Source organism: Chiloscyllium plagiosum, unplaced genomic scaffold, assembly GCF_037043375.1.
Source record: "Chiloscyllium plagiosum isolate Xiang-an unplaced genomic scaffold, Cpla_swu_hap1 HiC_scaffold_15, whole genome shotgun sequence".
NCBI classification, from domain to species: domain Eukaryota; kingdom Metazoa; phylum Chordata; class Chondrichthyes; order Orectolobiformes; family Hemiscylliidae; genus Chiloscyllium; species Chiloscyllium plagiosum.
The window spans coordinates 11808801-11826856 of record NW_028270153.1 but is presented as its reverse complement, the minus strand read 5'-3'; the positions used below and the strand labels follow the sequence as shown (position 1 = coordinate 11826856).

General features: G+C 42.2%; 1 protein-coding gene across 1 annotated transcript in view; it reads left to right on the top strand.

The window, feature by feature from the left end:
- Positions 1-14969, top strand: part of cunh20orf96 (chromosome unknown C20orf96 homolog) — a 45448-nt gene extending 30479 nt beyond the window's left edge. Inside the window, exons 10-11 of the mRNA XM_043710838.2 lie at positions 282-400; positions 14742-14969. Of these exons, the coding sequence (XP_043566773.2) occupies positions 282-400; positions 14742-14802 (180 nt within the window). The 3' untranslated portion in view covers positions 14803-14969. The remainder of the gene's footprint in view (positions 1-281; positions 401-14741) is intronic.
- The last annotated feature ends 3087 nt before the right edge of the window (positions 14970-18056 follow it).

Below are 18056 nucleotides of genomic sequence, written 5' to 3'. Positions count from 1 at the left end.
ACTTATAATCCCTAACTCGTCATGGTCTTTGTACAGCAGTTACTATAAAATAAACTGTGGGAACAGAACCAAGAGAATGGGTAAAAGTTATATTTATCAGGAAATTACTCACATTGAATGAGTTTGTCTAAGTGTGTAGACTAGACCAGATTGGGAAAAAGACCGGATAATTTAAGAAGCTGTCAGATGCAGTTGTCTGTTTTCAGATAACTCAATTGGTGCCAAGTAGAAAATAAGCTTCTCTCATCTTACTGACCTTTTTTTTCCCCCCAAATGTGCAGCTGAACAGAAAAATGGAAAGGAATAACTTGGCATTGCAGCAGAAACTGTTACAACTACTAAAAGCAAAGAGAGACAGCAGAGAGGAGATCTTCGCAGATATTTTTAAAAAGCAGTCAAAGTATGTATCTTCCTTGGCCTGAAACTGTTGCGAGGGTTTTATCAAAGTATAAGTAAATTGGATGTTCCCCATTGGCATATAAAATGGTGAGGTGCGTGCAATGCAATTGTAGAGTAAGGAAGAGGTTTTCTGATGCTTCGGGAAGGTACTCGCTTGCATGGAGCAGAGGGTCCCTGTTCTCTGCTGGGTACGTTGAGGTCAGCAGGGTGAGAGTAGGATTGCTCAAACTGGCCTCGGTCTTTGAATTAGACAGGGAGGGAACTATCACCCACGATTTCTGTGTATATCAAGTGAGTGACATGGCTGAGATTTTCACCGTTTCAGGTGAACATCGAGTGTGAGATTTCCAACTCAATTTCTTGCAAGATAGAAGTTTTGGCATCATCAGAGCCACCAAAGTGAGGCACATGTGCAGATACGGTGCCATCACTCTGAATGTAAGAAAAGCTTCTGATTGGATAAGGTTTATTGTGGTTACCTGGCTTAAGAGGACCATCTGCAGTACATCTTCAAGTCTTGCAGACTGGAGGATTAGTTTATAATCTCTAGCTTTGTAACCACAACCTGTATTGATATGGTGCCTTTAAAGTAGTAAAACATTCATTTGGACAGTGTGGAAGGCCAAGGACAGCATTCAGAATGGTAATAAGGCAGAGAATTAAACTGTTGAGTAACTGGAAGCTCAGGTTCAAACTTGTGGACTGAATGGAGGTGTTCAGCAAAGCAGACTTTGACCATGGAGCTCTTTTGCTCAGTACACTTCCTGCTTTTGATTGTGACTTTTTAACTCCGCCTGGACATCCCAGCCTGAACAGCATATTAAGAACTGAATAATGAATAGAATCTTGCCAGATCCACCTCATCCTGGGACCAAAATTTTAAAAGAAACTACAAAGCAACTACTCTGGATTTGCCCAGGTCCATTAAAATTGGCGTTCCGATGTGACTGAGCACCTTCAGGAGGAGTTACAGGTGAGAAAACTGAATGGATAAGAAATAAATCTGAAAAGACTGAACTGAAGGCAATTCACAAAACCAGAAGATCAAATTAATAACCACTTCTTCAGAATATCTGTCAAATAAGTGATCAAGAACAAATCACCTGCCATGGAGATATGCAGCAGCCAAATTTTACAGAAAAGGTGGAGACTATCCGTTACTTCTCTGCTGGCTCTCTGAAAGAAAGTATAACATTCCCTCATCTTTGGCAGATATTGCCTTAACCTTTCCTTTATACAAAAATAATAAAGACATACTGTTTCTCTGGCTGTTCTTTTTTCAAACATTCCAAATCTGATGATTCTCTTGAAAATTTCCCTTGAACATTAATTGTCAATAATAGAAGAGGCACATAATGTGAAATCTTGAATAGCTCAAGACTTGTGCCAGTGCCACTCATCACAAACTCTTCGAGTAAAACATTGCATCACATTCATTTTTCCATTTTATTCACAACGAATGTCTTAACTTTGAAATCTGAAAAAGGCAGTAAGAAAACACTTCTTTCTGAACAAGTGTCAAAGCCTTATGCATTTAGCTGTCGTGAACAGGAGAGGGTCAAAGTAACTTTTTTAATGTTACCTCTTCACTGACTGCAACAAGATGTGTTTTGAGAAATGTTTTAATTGTTTTGAATGCTATGATTCACAGAGTAGAATCAAACCGGTTTCTTCTAAGTTGTAAATCAATACAAAGAATAAATGTTTATTTTCATAACGCCCAAATCATAAATGCAACTAATACCCATTCCACAAATGTGGAAATGCAAGTATACAAATTATTTCTAGAGATGTAACGTGCATTTAGATTATTAGCAGAGTGACCAGAGACAAGTCACTTATTTTTTTACCAATTTCTAAGATGGAGATAGAAAATCATTACAGAACTGTATGTTTTTAAGGTTTCTGGCTTTCTCAGGTGGAACTGAGGCCAAGGTCTTGGAGAGAAGAAGTGTAACTTGCTGGTAAAATGAATTGGCGCCTGTTCATAGCCTGAGATGACAGTCTTTAGAAATAAGATTCTGTCCTTTGGCTGGGTGTGATCTCTCCCTCTGAGGTGTTCGACACAGACTACTTGTGATGATCCCCTCTCCAGCTAGTTTTTATTTATATATTGGCAGTATTTGAAGTAGCAGTGTCTGCACGATTGATTGGAGTTAATATGGTTGTAATATTATGTATGAGAGGGGTGGATGCTGGAGTTATGATCACTATCCCATCAACTTTTCCATATGAACCAACTTCACTGGCTTTACTTCATGTCCCATTTTCAAAGAACCAACTATAGTAGCCATTGTCTTTTAAAATTATTTTTAATCAACCTATTTGGATGTGTCTGACACACCCATGGTCGTCATATCCTGAGGTGGGTCTTGAACCCAGAACTTCTAGCCTAGGGCTAGGGATGTAGCCACTGCACCAAAGGTCCCTTGGTTTTGACTTCTGTGGAGAGGGTTAGAGGATCACCACTGATTGCCACCATACACAGTCCTTTTTTACTAAAACTACTTTATAAAAATGGATTTGAATCCATGACCCTGGGGTGGAATAAGAGTCTTATTATCTACTGAGTTATCCAGTCCTGTCTGTCTTTTAAATCTCGTCCATTGAAATTGTGAGGTGCAGAAATTCAGCAAGGCTCCTTGGACAGCAGCTTCCAAACCCACAACCATTACCATACAGAATTACAAGAGCAGTTATACATGGCACTACTTGCAAATTCCTTGCAAGCCAATCACATTCTAACTTAGAAATATATCACTGTTCCTCTAGTGTTCCTCTCCTGGTACTTCCTCCCTAACAGCATTGTGATTCTACCTATAGTTAATGAAGGTAGCTCATGAAGGCAGCTCACCACCACCTTCTCAAGGACAATAAATTCTGGCCCAGCTGATGATGTCCATGTCACATGAATGAATCTTAAAATAAGTTAATTTGCATATGGGAGCCCTATTTGCATTTTCAGGCATGTTGTCTTTGTCCATATTCCACAAACAGAGGTCACCTGACTGTACCGAATCCACTTCGTGTACAGCTCCCATTTGTTAGCATTGATTTCTTCTTACAAGTGCAGTATCAATTGCCTATATGCCTTTATGGGCATGCACCAGTGCTGAGCTGCAACTTGTTTGCTGCTGATGGACATGTTTGTTAGACCAGTGGCATTAGTTGCTTATGCGGAATTCATGAAGCATTGACAAGTTGTTATACATGTCTGATATTGTGTGTTGCAATGAAAGTAAAAAGTTACACAACATTTTTAAAAAGAGTTTGTCCTGTGTAGCTTACTAGTTCATTCCGCTACTAGTGACTAGACTAGTGAAATGTGACTGGGATTTTTTTTACAGTATTGGCTTTCTTAATAATGCAGTTTAATTACAGGCTGATTGTATTGACACAGTCCAGAATGAAAATCCAAAACAAACCCTTCAATAACAAAAAAATCATAGCAGCCCAAGTGAAGGTTATTTGGCCCATCATGCGTGAGCTGACAGTCAAAGATCGGCTCGGTTTAGACTCTCCTATTCTTTTTGACTGTAATCCTGGACACTCTTCATTCTCTTTGGAAAATTATTTATGGAATCAACTTCCACCACCCTTTTAGACAAAGTGTTCTAGATTGAGACAAGTCTGGAAAAATATCTATGTGCACCCTTTGGATTTGTTCTCAATTTTTTAAAATCTCTCAACCCTTGTTAATCCTCGCCCAAGTTTTACATTCGCTGCTATCTCAAATAACCTCATCTTGGAAGCATCTTGTGTTACCTATGAATCACCTCTGCTCTGAGGACAATCCAACTACTCCAGCCTCTCAGTATATAAGTGAAGCCCCTCATTCCCAGCTGGTAAACTTCCTGCTGGAGCTACTCTGTATCCTTTCGTAAGACTTGTGCCAAAGACTGTTTTATTAAAGGTCACTTTGCCATGTAGCCACTGCTACCTCATAATAAATTATGGAGAGAAACTGCCACACTCTGAAATCATTGTTCTGTTTTCTTTACTCTGCTGCCCGATCTTTGTGGTGACCCTGCTTTGAATATTCCCTCAAATTGATGTTCCTGTAGCCTATAAAGTTTTAAAACCAAGCTAGATATCATCTAGCAATCAACTGAACCCCTTCCGAGCAGCATAGTAATGCAGCTTTAGCTAGTCGTTTTCCTCACCCAGCAGAGGGCGATAAAGTTTGCTGCAATTCTAACAGTTAAGAAAAGCCTTCCCAAAGGGATCCCAAATGAGCTGAATTTTCAAATCCTGAGCTCGGAGACAGGGATAGCCTCCATTACAACACATTGCTGCTTTCACAGGACTCCCTAACTTGTTCTCGCAACTATGGGCAATTTAGCGCGGCCAATTCACCTGACGTGCACATCTTTGGACTGTGGGAGGAAACCCACAGGGGGGATGTGCAAACTCCACACAGTCAGCCGCCTGAGGCGGGAATTGAACCCGGGTCTCTGGCGCTGTGAGGCAGCAGTGCTAACCACTGTGCCACCGTGCCGCCTATTTGTTGTAGGACTGGAGTGCTGTTCATGGATGGATCTCAATTTCAACAAATCTGAAGCACTCTGCAGGATGACATTTATGAAAATTCCCACCCTTGTTCTTGTACCTCAACTTTCCTAACCCCTGCCATTATATTCTGGCCCAGTAACCTTCTGGGATATTTGTGCTCCACCAATTCTGGTCTAATGTGGCTCAGTGTCAAATCTTGTTTGATAATGCGCTCAGAAGTTCCTTATGATTTTTACTGCAATAAAGTTTTGATAAAGATGGTCCAGATCAGAACAGACAAGTCAACTGTCCACCTGTCCTTTCTTCCTTTTGAAGTTTAAAATACTGCATTATTGTTGTTTTAGTGAGATTATACTGATGTGTATGATATTGGTTTCTGTAAAATTTAACCAATAATCATCATTCTTCCAGTTATTTCCTTTTGTCTTTCCACATTTTTGAACATGATTAATTACTTGGTGCATTATTTCTTGCTGATTATAGTATCTGTTCGAACTAATTGCTGGATTAGTGGTGCTGGAAGAGCACAGCAGTTCAGGCAGCATCCAAGGAGCAGTAAAATCGATGTTTCGGGCAAAAGCCCTTCATCAGGAATACAGGCAGAGTTCCTGAAGGGTGGAGAGATAAGTGAGAGGAGGGTGGGGTGGGGAGAAAGTAGCATAGAGTACAATAGGTGAGTGGGGGTGGGGATGACAGTGATAGCTCGGGGGGAGGAGGGGGGAGTGGATAGGTGGAAAAGAAGATAAGCAGGTAGGACAAGTCATGGGGACATTGCTGAGCTGGAAGTTTGGAACTGGGGTGAGGTGGGGGAAGGGGAAATGAGGAAACTGTTGAAGTCCACGTTGATGCTCTGGGGTTGAAGTGTTCCGAGGTGGAAGATGAGGCGTTCTTCCTCCAGGCATCTGGTGGTGAGGGAGTGGCGGTGAAGGAGGCCCAGGACCTGCATATCCTTGGCAGAGTGGGAGGGGGAGTTTGAATGTTGGGCCACGGGGCAGTGGGGTTGATTAGTGCGGGTGTCCCGGAGATGTTCCCTAAAGCGCTCTGCTAGGAGGCATCCAGTCTCCCCGATGTAGAGGAGACCGCATCGGGAGCAACGGATACAATAAATGATGTTGGTGGATGTGCAGGTAAAACTTTGGATGTGGAAGGCTCCTTTAGGGCATTGGGTGGAGGTGAGGGAAGAGGTGTGGGCGCAGGTTTTGCAATTCCTGCGATGGCAGGGAAGGTGCCAGGATGGGAGGGTGGGTTGTAGGGGGTGTGGACCTGACCAGGTAGTCACGGAAGGAACGGTCTTTGCGGAAGGCGGAAAGGGGTGGGGAGGGAAATATATTCCTGGTGGTGGGGTCTGTTTGGAGGTGGCGGAAATGTCGGCAGATGATTTGGTTTATGCGAAGTTTGGTAGGGTGGAAGGTGAGCGCCAGGGGCGTTCTGTCCTTGTTACGGTTGGAGGGATGGGGTCTGAGGGCGGAGGTGCGGGATCTGGACAAGATGCGTTGGTGGGCATCTTTAACCACGTGGGAAGGGAAATTGCAGTCTTTAAAGAAGGAGGCCATCTGGTGTGTTCTGTGGTGGAACTGGTCCTCCTGGGAGCAGATATGAACTAATTGCTGTCAGTCATGTTTATATCTTGTCTAAAATATGCAGTACAAGATATGCAGAAGACAGTTATAATAGAAGCAGGAATAAATTATACATCCCCTCAAGCCTGCTGCACCCTTTAAAAAGGGTCAGCTGACCAACCACCTCCATCTATTTGCATCTTTCAAAGTGAACAAATTTCTCCTCGTCTGAATCCTAAATGGCTGACTTTTTAATGCACATGGAATGAGTCCTTATTTGGGACTTCCACAGCCAGAGGAAACCACTTCTCAACATCCAGCCTGTCAACCTTCTGAACTCCAGAGAGTGCAGGCTCGTTCTGCATGATCTCGCCCATGTGATAACTCCCCTCATCCCATTAATGTGATGAACCTTAGTTGCACTGCCTCTGTGAGGTCAAGAATATCATTTGTTAGGACTCTAGTGATGCAGTGGTAATGGCCCCACCTCTGGGCCAGGAGGCCTGAGTTCAAGATTAGAAAAGCACAGCAGATCAGGCAGCTTCCGAGGTGCAGGAAAATCCACAGTTCGGGCAAAAGCCCTTAATCAGGACTTTTCCAGTACCACTCTAATCTTGACTCTGATCTCCAGCATCTGCAGTCCTTCCTTTTGCCCAGCCTGAGTTCAAGTCCAACCTCCTCCAGATGTGTGTCATGCTATGTCTGAACAGGTTAATTAGAAATATCTGCCATTCCTTGTGTAGTGCTGATTACATTGTTGGCCAGCATTGTTGTTGGGGAGGTAGGGGCCGGGGGTTTCTTGATCCACAAATACCTCAGTAGGTTCTCAAAGATTGAGGCAAGCTGCTATGTTAGCTTAACTACAGTAGTGGAGAAAATGCTTGCATCAATAATCAGGAAGAAACAGCAAGACATCTGGATAGAGATTGTCCTATCGGGCAGACACAGCATGGGTTCATGTTTAACTAACTTAACTTGAATTCTTTGAGGACGTTACATTCACCGTTTTCCCATTGTCCACCGCATCCGTAATGCATCTGGATTTCCAGAAGGCATTTGACCACGTGCCACACAGAGCGCTGGCTGCGTATGATAAAGGTGCAAAGAGTGGGGGAGAAATGGGTGTTTTTCTGATTAGGGATCAAAGGTTAGTGGTGTGCCTCAGGGATCAGTGTTAGATCTGCATTTGTTTACAGTTTACATAGATGATTTATAGAGTTGGGGATGAAGTGTAGTATGTCAAAGTTTGCATTGACACTAACATGAGTGGTAGAGCAAAGTGTGCAGAGGACACAAAGTCTCCGAGGGATATAGATAGGTTAAGTGAGTAAGTAAGGTCTGGCAGTTGGAGTACAACTTTTGTAAATGTGAAGTCATCCATTTTTGTATGAATAACAGCAAAATGGACTATTATTTAAATGGTGAAAAATTAAAGCATGCTGCTGTGCAGAGGGACATGGGTGTCCTTGCGCATGAATCACAAAACATTGGTTTGCGGTAGATAATTAAGAAGGCAAATGGAATATTGTCCTTCATTGCTAGAGGATTGAGTTTAAAAGCAGGGAGGTTATGTTGCAGCTGTATATGGTGCTGGTGAGGCCACACCTGGAGTACTGTGTACAGTTTGAGAAAAGATGTACTGACACTGGAGAGGGTGCAGATGAGGTTTACTAGGTTGATTCCAGAGTTGAGAGGATTGCCTTATGAAGGGACATTGAGTTGACTGGGACTATATTCTTCCAAACTTAGAAGAATGAGAGGGGATCTTATAGAAATATTATGAAGGAAATAGATAACATAGAAACAGGGAGGTTGTTTCCATTGGCAGGTGAAACTAGAACCAGGCAATATATCCTCAAACTAAGGGGGAGCAGATTTAGGACTGAGTTGGGGAGAAACCTCTTCACCCAAAGCGTTGTCAATCTGTGGAACTCCCTGCCCAGTGAAGCAGTTGAGGCTACCTCGTTGAATATTTTTAAGGCAAGGATAGATTTGAACAGTAAAGGACTTAAGGGTTATGATAGAGGGCAGGTAAGTGGAGCTGAGTCCGCAAAAAGATCAGTCGTGATCTTATTGAATGGCGTACCAGGCTCGATGGGCCAGATGGCCTACTCCTACATAAGCAGTTCTTTGTAATTGAGCTGCAAGAATTTGCTGGTGCATACACACTGCCTGTGATCTGCAAATGAGGCAGCGACTGACACTGAACCAAGCTAAGTGTGACTCTTCTTAAAAAATCTAAAGCCTTGCACATGGCTTAAGCAATGCCACTGGCAAGCTACTTGCTTAATTTTGGAATAAGTTGCTTTAGAGCCCCACTACCGTTCGTGTGTAATCACAACAACCATAAATTGCTACAAATACTCAACAGGTCACAGGCAATATGTGTTAGAGAGAAATCCACGTTGCTGTTTCAGGGCTTTATTCTTTCTTTGGAGTAGGGGGTTGGTTTAGCTCAGTTAGTTGGATGGTTGATTTGTGAAGCAGTATCATACCAACAGTATGGGTTCAATTCCCCCAGTTGATGAGGTTACCATGAAGAACTCTCCTTCTCAACCTCTTCCCTCACCTGAGGTCTGGTGGCCCTCCGGTTAAATCACCACAGTTGTCTCTCTTTTTCTCTCTCTAATGAGAAAGCAGCGCTATGGTCTGGTAAGACTGTGGTGAGTTGATATACCTTTAATGTTTAATGAGTTGCAAGAATGTCCAAATGGAGCAAGTGAGCTGTTGTAGCAAATGTATTCATTTTTTCTTTCTTTGTTGTGCAATTGCATTGCCAATGTGACAATTCCACTGGGTGAAAACAAATCCCAAATAAAACTTCAAGAGAGTAATGTTGCAGAGATCTTGTCCTGCTGTTGTGTCCAGTTCAGCCACACCGTTGCCAAGTTTCTCACCCATCTTCTTGAACATTGAAGTTCAGGGGTGATTTCATGAGATGTTTGTTATTAATGGAATTGATAGAGTGTATGGGGTAAAGTTTACCTCCAGTGGGTGGGTTCAGAGCAAGATGGCATGACCTTAAAGTTGCAGTTAAATTATTTGGGAGGGTAGTAGGAAGCACTTTCTTCTGGTAAAGGGTGATGGAAGTCAATCTAAATATGTTTGGGGTTGATTGAAAATGTTGACATCGAAATCATTTTGGTGTTTGTTGGGCATTAAGGATTATAGACCGTTGAGGAGTAGATTAATCACAAGTGAATCATATTTCTCACTGAATGAAGGAAATGACTCAAGGGACCGAATGGTCTTCATCTGTTGTTATGCTACATGAATCATGATCCTTAAAATTGAGTGCAATGGGGTACAATTGGTTACGCATAATAGTTATACTACTTCAGCAGTTCCCTCTGCAATAATTCAAAAGAAAGCACAATAACACTTCCATTTCCTCAGGAGGCAAAGGAAATTTGGCATGTCCATAAAGACTCTGAACAATTTATATAGATGCACCATAGAAAGTATTCTATCCAGGTGCATCACGGCTTGGTATGGCAATGGCTCTACACAGGATCAGAAGAAGCTACAGAGAGTTGTGAACATACCCAGTTCAACACAGAAGCCAACTTTCCATTTATTGACTCAATTTATACTTCACGTTGCCTCATAAAGGCAGCCAACATCATCAAACTCCCCTCCCACACTAAGTTCTAATCTCTTCCAACATCTTCCATCAGGCAGACAATTAAAAAGCTTAACACACATACCACCAGATTCCCCCACTATTATCAGACTTCTGAAAGGACCTCTCAAATTTCAATTTTAATCTTGCCCTTGCTCTTTATGCACCTTCTCTGCAGCTGTAACATTGTTCCAATACCCTAATGCAATTTGTCTGGTAAAATCTGCCTGTACTACACACAAAACAAAACTTTTCACTGTACCTAGGTACATGTGACAATAATAAATAAGTCAGAAGTCATGATGCCAGGTTATAGTTCCACAGGCTTATTTGAAATCACAAGCTTTTGGAGCACTTTCGGCACCCACATCACCTGACGAAGGAGCAGTGCTCTGAAAGCTTGTGATTTCAAATAAACCTGCTGGACTATAACCTGGTGTCATGTGACGACTGACTTTATCCACTCCAGTCCAACACCGGTATCTCTGCATGATTAATAAATCAAACTAAATCAAATTATGATCCAGAACGAGTCCAAACTCCGGAACTGATTCAGGGAAAATTTATGGTCCGTACACTCCAGTCAACTCCCCTTCCAGCTGCTAACTATTTCAACTCCCCCACCACTCCCCTGACAACATGTCCACCTTGGTCCACCTGCGATCAACACAAAGTCACACGCAAACAGGAGGAAGAACTCTTCATCCATCTCGGGAGCTTACGACCATACAGTCTTAACGTAGAATTCACCAGCTTCCAAATCTACCCACCCCGCACCTCATCCCAGTCCCAGGTCTCCGTCTCCACCCCGCCCCTTCAGCCTGACCTGACGTGTTCATTCCACCCTTCCCACTGACCAATCATAGCCACCACCTATCTGCATCCACCTATTGCCATCCCTTCCATCTTTCCCCCAGCCCCACCCACCTCCCTCTATTTATTTTGCAGCCCCCTTCCCCTCTCCCAGTGCTGATGGAAGGTTCCAGCCTGAAACATCAACTCCCCTTCTCTGTTGTTTGACCTGCTGTGTTTTTTTCTAGCTCCACTGTTTATCCACTCCATCCCCTTCTGAGTGAAATGTGCAACTAGATCGTAAATCTATTTGTGAAGATTTGTGTTTTTGGCATTTGAGCTAAATTGTGAGCACACTGAAAACTTAAGACTTAATTTTGTAATGATTGAATTTGAATTTATTTATTGTCACGTGTACCAAAGCACAGTGAAAAGCTTATTGTGAAAAATTGAGGATTGTTTTGTGTGGAATTAGTGTTGGGATATAAACTTACCACTGGATTTCCATTCTTGTTAAACCAGCGCTGATGTTGCAATATTATTTGGGGCCTGTTGTTTCCAATTAGTACTAACTCTGCATAGAGACTAAATCCCTTTGTATTATTCATATGCGACTCTCTAAGAAGAAATGAATAAAATATCCTTTAAAGCGTGCTGCTTGCTGAGAATTCTACAACCAATTAAAAGTGTACATTCAGTTTGGCTTCTTCACTGACGAGCTAACCATATAAAGTAACCTCTGTATTAAAAGAAAATTGTTAGTACTTGCATTTTTCTGCTAAATTTAGTCGTTCTAAGTATAGCGGCAGATGGCAGCTGTTGTCCAACACCATTCAGTCTTCTACTGCTTTCCCTTAGCTATCAATCTCTTGCAAAAGTTCCAGGAACAGCACACATTGAGAAAGGTAATGCACATTATTTAAACAAACTGTTTTTGTTTCATTTATTGCTTTTTAATTTAAAAGGAGAAGTCTTGTTTTTGCACTTTTGCTGACCGCAGACATTCCAACACGCTTCATAAATTTAAGTCTGCACAATGGTATAATTTCAGAAAACAAGATACACAATTTCTGAGCAATCCCACAGTTCCAATTAAGTAAATGACTGAATTATCTGTTGTAAATATAGATTAAGGGATAGATATCGACCAGGACAGTAGAAGGAACTCACCTGCTTTTCTTGAAATAGTGTCTGAGGGATCTGTTTGTGTTAGAGAAAGTAAGGCATCATCTAACATCTCTTTAAAAAGCACTGGTGTGTCTGCCTATATTGTCTAGGTGCTAGGTCTACTATTGACAAAAGAGATACCTTTTAAAATGTCTGTGCCTAATGCTCCTTGACTCAACTTGCTGCATGATCTTCCACTGAATGTTTTGGGTATATTCCCACCCACACTAATATGGTCCCCACTTGAAGTACATAATTGAGATATCCAATGGCAAAGTGAATAATAGTTACATATAGTAAGCATTTTGCATTTCTACAGAACCTTTTATACCCCAATGCACTTTATAGGGACAGTGTCAAACAAAATTTGAAGTTGAATCTCATGGATATTTGGATAGATAACCAAACGTTTGGTCAAGGAGGAAGATCTTGAAGAGCTTCTTAAAGAGGGGAGGAGAGGCAGAGATGTTTACGGAGGGAATTGCAAAGCTTGAGTCTTAGCAGCTGAAGACACAGCCACCAAAGCTGAGGCAATAAAGGAATCAAGAGGCAATAAATATCAGGGAACATGATTTAGGAATAAAGTGGGATTAATTGTTTTACTCGTCAATGTTTGTGGCTGAAGTAAATCTCCAGCTTCTTTCAGATGTCTGTTTAAATCTACATGCACAAGGTGTAAGATGTTTACATCTCTCTTCCACAAACAGCAGTTGATGCCAGATCAGTTTTTAGTGTAAAATCTGAGATAGATAAGTCTTAGTAAAAAAGTATTAAGGGAAATGGGCTAAATCAGTATATGGAGTAAGGCCACAGATTGGCCGTGATCTCATTGAATGGCAGTACAGGCTCAAGGGTCTGAATTGCCCACTCTTGTTCCCGTGTACCTCTGACCAAATCATTCTGAAGTAGTTTATTCTCCCTACTGTGAACGTGTCAACCCTAATACCTCTCTGAGTGCCTCAGTGTCAAATTGTATTTGATAACATTTCTGTGCAGCATCCTCACGATAGTTCACTACATTGAAGACGTTAAGTTGTTGTTGCAGTATATTTTGATATTTGTGAAGGAGCAAGGAGGGACGGAGGAGGTTTAAAGGGTTAGGAGCAGATCCAGTAAAATTGTTTGCATCTTTTGCCAGGCAGCATGAGGTTTTCAAGTTCAATTTATCCAACGTTGCTGGTGCAGTCAGCCAAACCTCACCAGAGTGGAACTGCGTGATTTTTGAACAGCAAAGAGTAAATCACAAGCCAGATTATATTTATCTGCTTAACTTTCCCATGGGAAGATCTCCCACTTGTACAAAATCATGTAGCTAAGACCTACCTACAGGGGGGTAAAGAGGGAAGTTAATATAACAGATTCCTGAAAAGAAGCAATGCTGCTAGATTACAATTCCCAACCTCTAGTCTTTACCATTTTAACCCATTTATTGGTGTTATGGAAACAAATTGTTGCACCAGTGTAGTGGGCAGCATGGTGACTCAGTGGTTAGCACTGCTGCCTCAGTGCGACGGACCTTAGTTTGATTCCAGCCTTGGGTGACTGTCCTTGTGGAGTTTGCACATTCATTGTGTGTCTGCATGGGTTTCCTCCGGGTGCTCCAGTTTCTTCCCAAAGATGTGCAGGTTAGGTGGATTGACCATGCTAAATTGCCCATAGTGTCCAGGGATTTGTAGGTTTGGGGATTAGCCTTGGGAAGTGCAGGATTACAGGGCTAGAGTGGGTCTGGGAGGGATGGTCTTCGGAGAGTCAGTGTGGATTTGATGGGCTGAATGGCCTGCGTCTGTACTGTAGGGGTTATATGGATCCATCCTCGTATTGAACTTTTAATAGAAAACAGAAATGGCTGATTAATCAAGAGTCACTTGACTTTAACAAAACAGTGCCATTGATTTAAATCAAGATGCTAAAACCAAAATAAATATTATATAAAGAATTTGCAAACAGTGACAGGCCATTCGGATCATTTAGTCTTTGCCGGTGTTCATGCTCCATGCATATCTCCCCACAAGTTAGAAAGTTTACTCCACTCATAACCTGGGATGGAGGAATAGTTTGTATTTGCTGGGCTTGTTTGCAATGGGGATTAGAAGAATGAGGGTTATCCTGATGTGTCTAAGGTCCTGAATGGTCTTGACAAGATAAACATGGAAAGGATATTTCCTGGAATATAAGACAGCCCATAACTACAAAACATTGTGGACTGCCCTTTTGGGTCAGAGATGAGAGTTTTTTTTTTCTTTCAGAGATCTCTGCAACTTTGGGATGCTGTCTCAGAAGGCAGTGGAGATGAGGTCATTGAATATTTTGAAGACAGAGCTGGATAGATTCCTGTTGGGCAGAGCGGTTAAGGGTTATTGGGGCTAAGTGAGGATGTAGAATTTGAAACACAAACATCTGCAATGACCTTAGTGAAGGAGCAGGATGTTCTACCTTTGCTCTTTTTTGTATCTGTATATGTTCTATTCTGGAAGGTTGCCTTCCTGCAGAAATTTATGGATTGGCAAGAAATTTTGGACTTACTACCCATATCTGCATCCTGTCAGTGAGCAAAAAAAAACTTTGTATCTTTGATTTGGTGCATATCAAGTATGGACAGAGTTTGGCTTGGGTAAATTACTGTCACCAAGACAGATTCGGTGATTCTTTGATTCATTCAATTGTAACATACTCTTTCCTTGACCCCACAGGTGCACACCTGACATGGACGTAGTGTTGAACATTCAAAGAGAAAATTGCCTTCCCATTTAACTCCAGGTTCTTGAGCTGTTTCAGACATTAACCTGATCTTTTTATTGACACATTCCGATATATGGCACTTGCTGAATTGCCTTGGCTGGAATTTCTATGTGTACAGAAAGATACCGAGGAAGACTGGATAACAATCGTGCAGAAATAAAACTATTTCCAGAACTTAATCTGTGTTTTATCTATTCTGCATTCATTATATAAGTCCCATTGTTATTTGTAAGTTTTCCTCTCCATTTCTGCATACTGACATTATGTTTCACCAAGAGTTCGTATATGTCTGAAACCTCCCTAATGAAGGAAAAGATAGTTTACAGCACTGAAAATTATTTAATATTTAATTGCAAGTATTAATACATTAATGGCAACTGTCAGTACCATTCAATATTTTTGATGCAGCCATCCCAGGAATGTGATCAGACGATATAAGTCAAGTTCCAAACTGACTGCCTTTACATTACAGGACCAGGTTTTTTTTGTCCCGTGTGAAGCACAGGACCTCTCATAATGCATAATGTGTTCCACAGCAATGCTACTTCAAAACCTAACTCAACATCGTCAAATCTTCTCCGGGTCCAAGCTCCTAAAGATGAATGCAGTGTAGTGGAATCCGTAGAGGAAGAGTGGAATTGAAGAAAATATCAGATGTAATATTACATATGGAATTAGCAGTGATGGAGATCACAAAAGCTGTTGCACATGAGCTGTGTGGATGTGTGAGGGTGGTACAGGACAGACCAGTGTGACATCATGAAGCAGAGCTCATGGCAAGAGTAGCTATCAGTAGCAACAGCAGAAAGAGAGATTGGATCAATAACTGGAGTTGACTCAAATCAGTCATCAGCTGAGAGCTAAAAGGTTTAAGTGATGAGGACAGGCTAAGTACACTAGCCTGTATTCCCTTGAGGAAAGGTGTGATGCGATCATAATGTTTCAAATGATTAAAAGTTTTCATAAGGTAGAATCTTTCTGCTATAAGTACAGGCAAGGGGCATACCATTAAAATTGAAACTGGGATTGGAGATTACAGAATTAAGTTTTCTTTAAAAATTCATTCACAAGATGTGGGTGTCACTGGCTAGGCCTGCATTTATTACCAATTTTGCTCGTGGATCTGGAATCGCAATAGGCCAGACCAGACAAGGGTGAGATGTTTCCATCCTAAAGGGGCGACAGTGAATTAAATAATTTTTTTTCAAATGACTGGTTTTCATCATTTATATAAGTGATTTGGATGTGAAACTTATGGTTTGTAAGTTTGCAGATGACACCGAAATGGGTGGTGCAGTGGACGGTGAAAAAGGTTACCTCAGAGTTCAATAGGACCTTGATCAGATGGGCCAAAGGGCCGACGAATGGTAGATGGAGATAAATGAGTGGTGCTGAGTTTTGAAAAGGCAAATCAGGGCAGGAACATATGCACTTAATGGTAAGTTCCTGGGGAGTGTTGCTGAACAGGGAGACCTTGGAGTGCAGGTTCATAGTTCCCTGAAAGTGGAGTAGCAGGTAGATAGGACAGTGAAGAGGGCATTGGGTATGCTTTCCTTTATTGGTTGTGCATTGAGTATAGGAATGGGGAGGCCATGTTGCGGCTGTACAGGACATTGGTTAGGCCAGTTTTGGAATATGGCATTCAATTGTGGGCTCCTTGCTATAGGAAGGATTAGATTAGATTACTTACAGTGTGGAAACAGGCCCTTTGGCCCAACAAGTCCACACCGACCCGCCGAAACGCAACCCACCCATTCCCATACATTTACCCCTTTTACCTAACACTACGGGCAATTTAGCATGGCCAATTCAACTGACCTGCACATCTTTGGATTGTGGGAGGAAACCGGAGCACCCGGAGGAAACCCACGCAGACACGGGGAGAATGTGCAAACTCCACACAGTCAGTCGCCTGAGGTGGGAATTGAACCCGGGTCTCTGACGCTGTGAGGCAGCAGTGCTAACCACTGTGCCACCGTGCCGCCCAAGTGGATGTTGTGAAACTTGAAAGGGTTCAGAAGATTTACAAGAATGTTGCCAGGGTTGGAGGGTTTGAGCTATAGGGAGAGGCTGAATAGGCTGGGGCTAATTTCCCTGAAGCTTTGGAGGCTGAGGGATGACCTTATAAAGGTTTATAAAATCATGAAGAGTATGGATAGGATAAATAGATCAGGTATTTTTCTTGTGGTGGGGGAGTCCAGAATTAGAGGGCATGGGTTTAGAGTGAGAGGGGAAAGATTTAAAAGGGACCTAAAGGGCAACCTTTTCACACAGAGTATGTTGAGTGAATGGAATGAGTTGCCAGAGGAAGTGGTGGAGGCAGGTACAATTACAGCATTTAAAAGGCATCTGGATGGATATATGAATAGGAAGGGTTTGAAGGGATATGGGCCAGATCCCTGCAATGGGACTAGATTAGGATAGGCTATCTGATCGGTATGGAGGAGTTAGATAGAAGGGTCTGTTTCCATGCAGTACAGCTGTATGACTAATACTGATCACATGGTCACCAGCAGCTGGCTTTGTTTAAATTCAATTCACTGACACCATCTGCTGTATCAGGATTCAAATACATGTTCCCAGAGCATTAACCTGAGGTTCTGGATTACTAATTCAGTGACAACCCTTCAAACCATTCCTGAAGAAGGGCTTGTGCCCGAAACGTCGATTCTCCTGTTCCCTGGATGCTGCCTGACCTGCTGCGCTTTTCCAGCAACACATTTTCAATTCTCATTTCTCATACCTATTTTCATATTTACTATTCTCTACCAAGGACTCTCAGTTTCCCCTCACCCTCTACCGATATAGAAATTCCCCCAAAATTAACCATCAAGAAAGCACACAGTGTGAAAAATGTCAAGGCTTTGAAAACTGCAAAAGCGATATTTTATGGATGAGCAGAACATAGGAGCAGTGAGATAACATACCCTGAAGCTACTGTGTCATTCTGCATCATGGCTGATCATCTACCTCAGCACCATGATGTCATGTTATCCCCATATTCGTTGGTGTCATTAGTTACTAGACTTCTACCACCCTCTGAATATTGAATTACAACTGGATGTAGAGGGACCCATACCCTCCACCTCCTCCAAGAATTCCATTTGCCCGCCTCCCAATGCCTCATCTTCACCATGGACATCCATTCCTCTATACCTTCATCCACCATGACGAGGGCCTCCAAGCCCTCCATTTCTTGCTGTCCCGACATCCCCTCCAGTATCCTTTCACTGATACTCTTATTCATTTAACTGAACTGGTCCTCA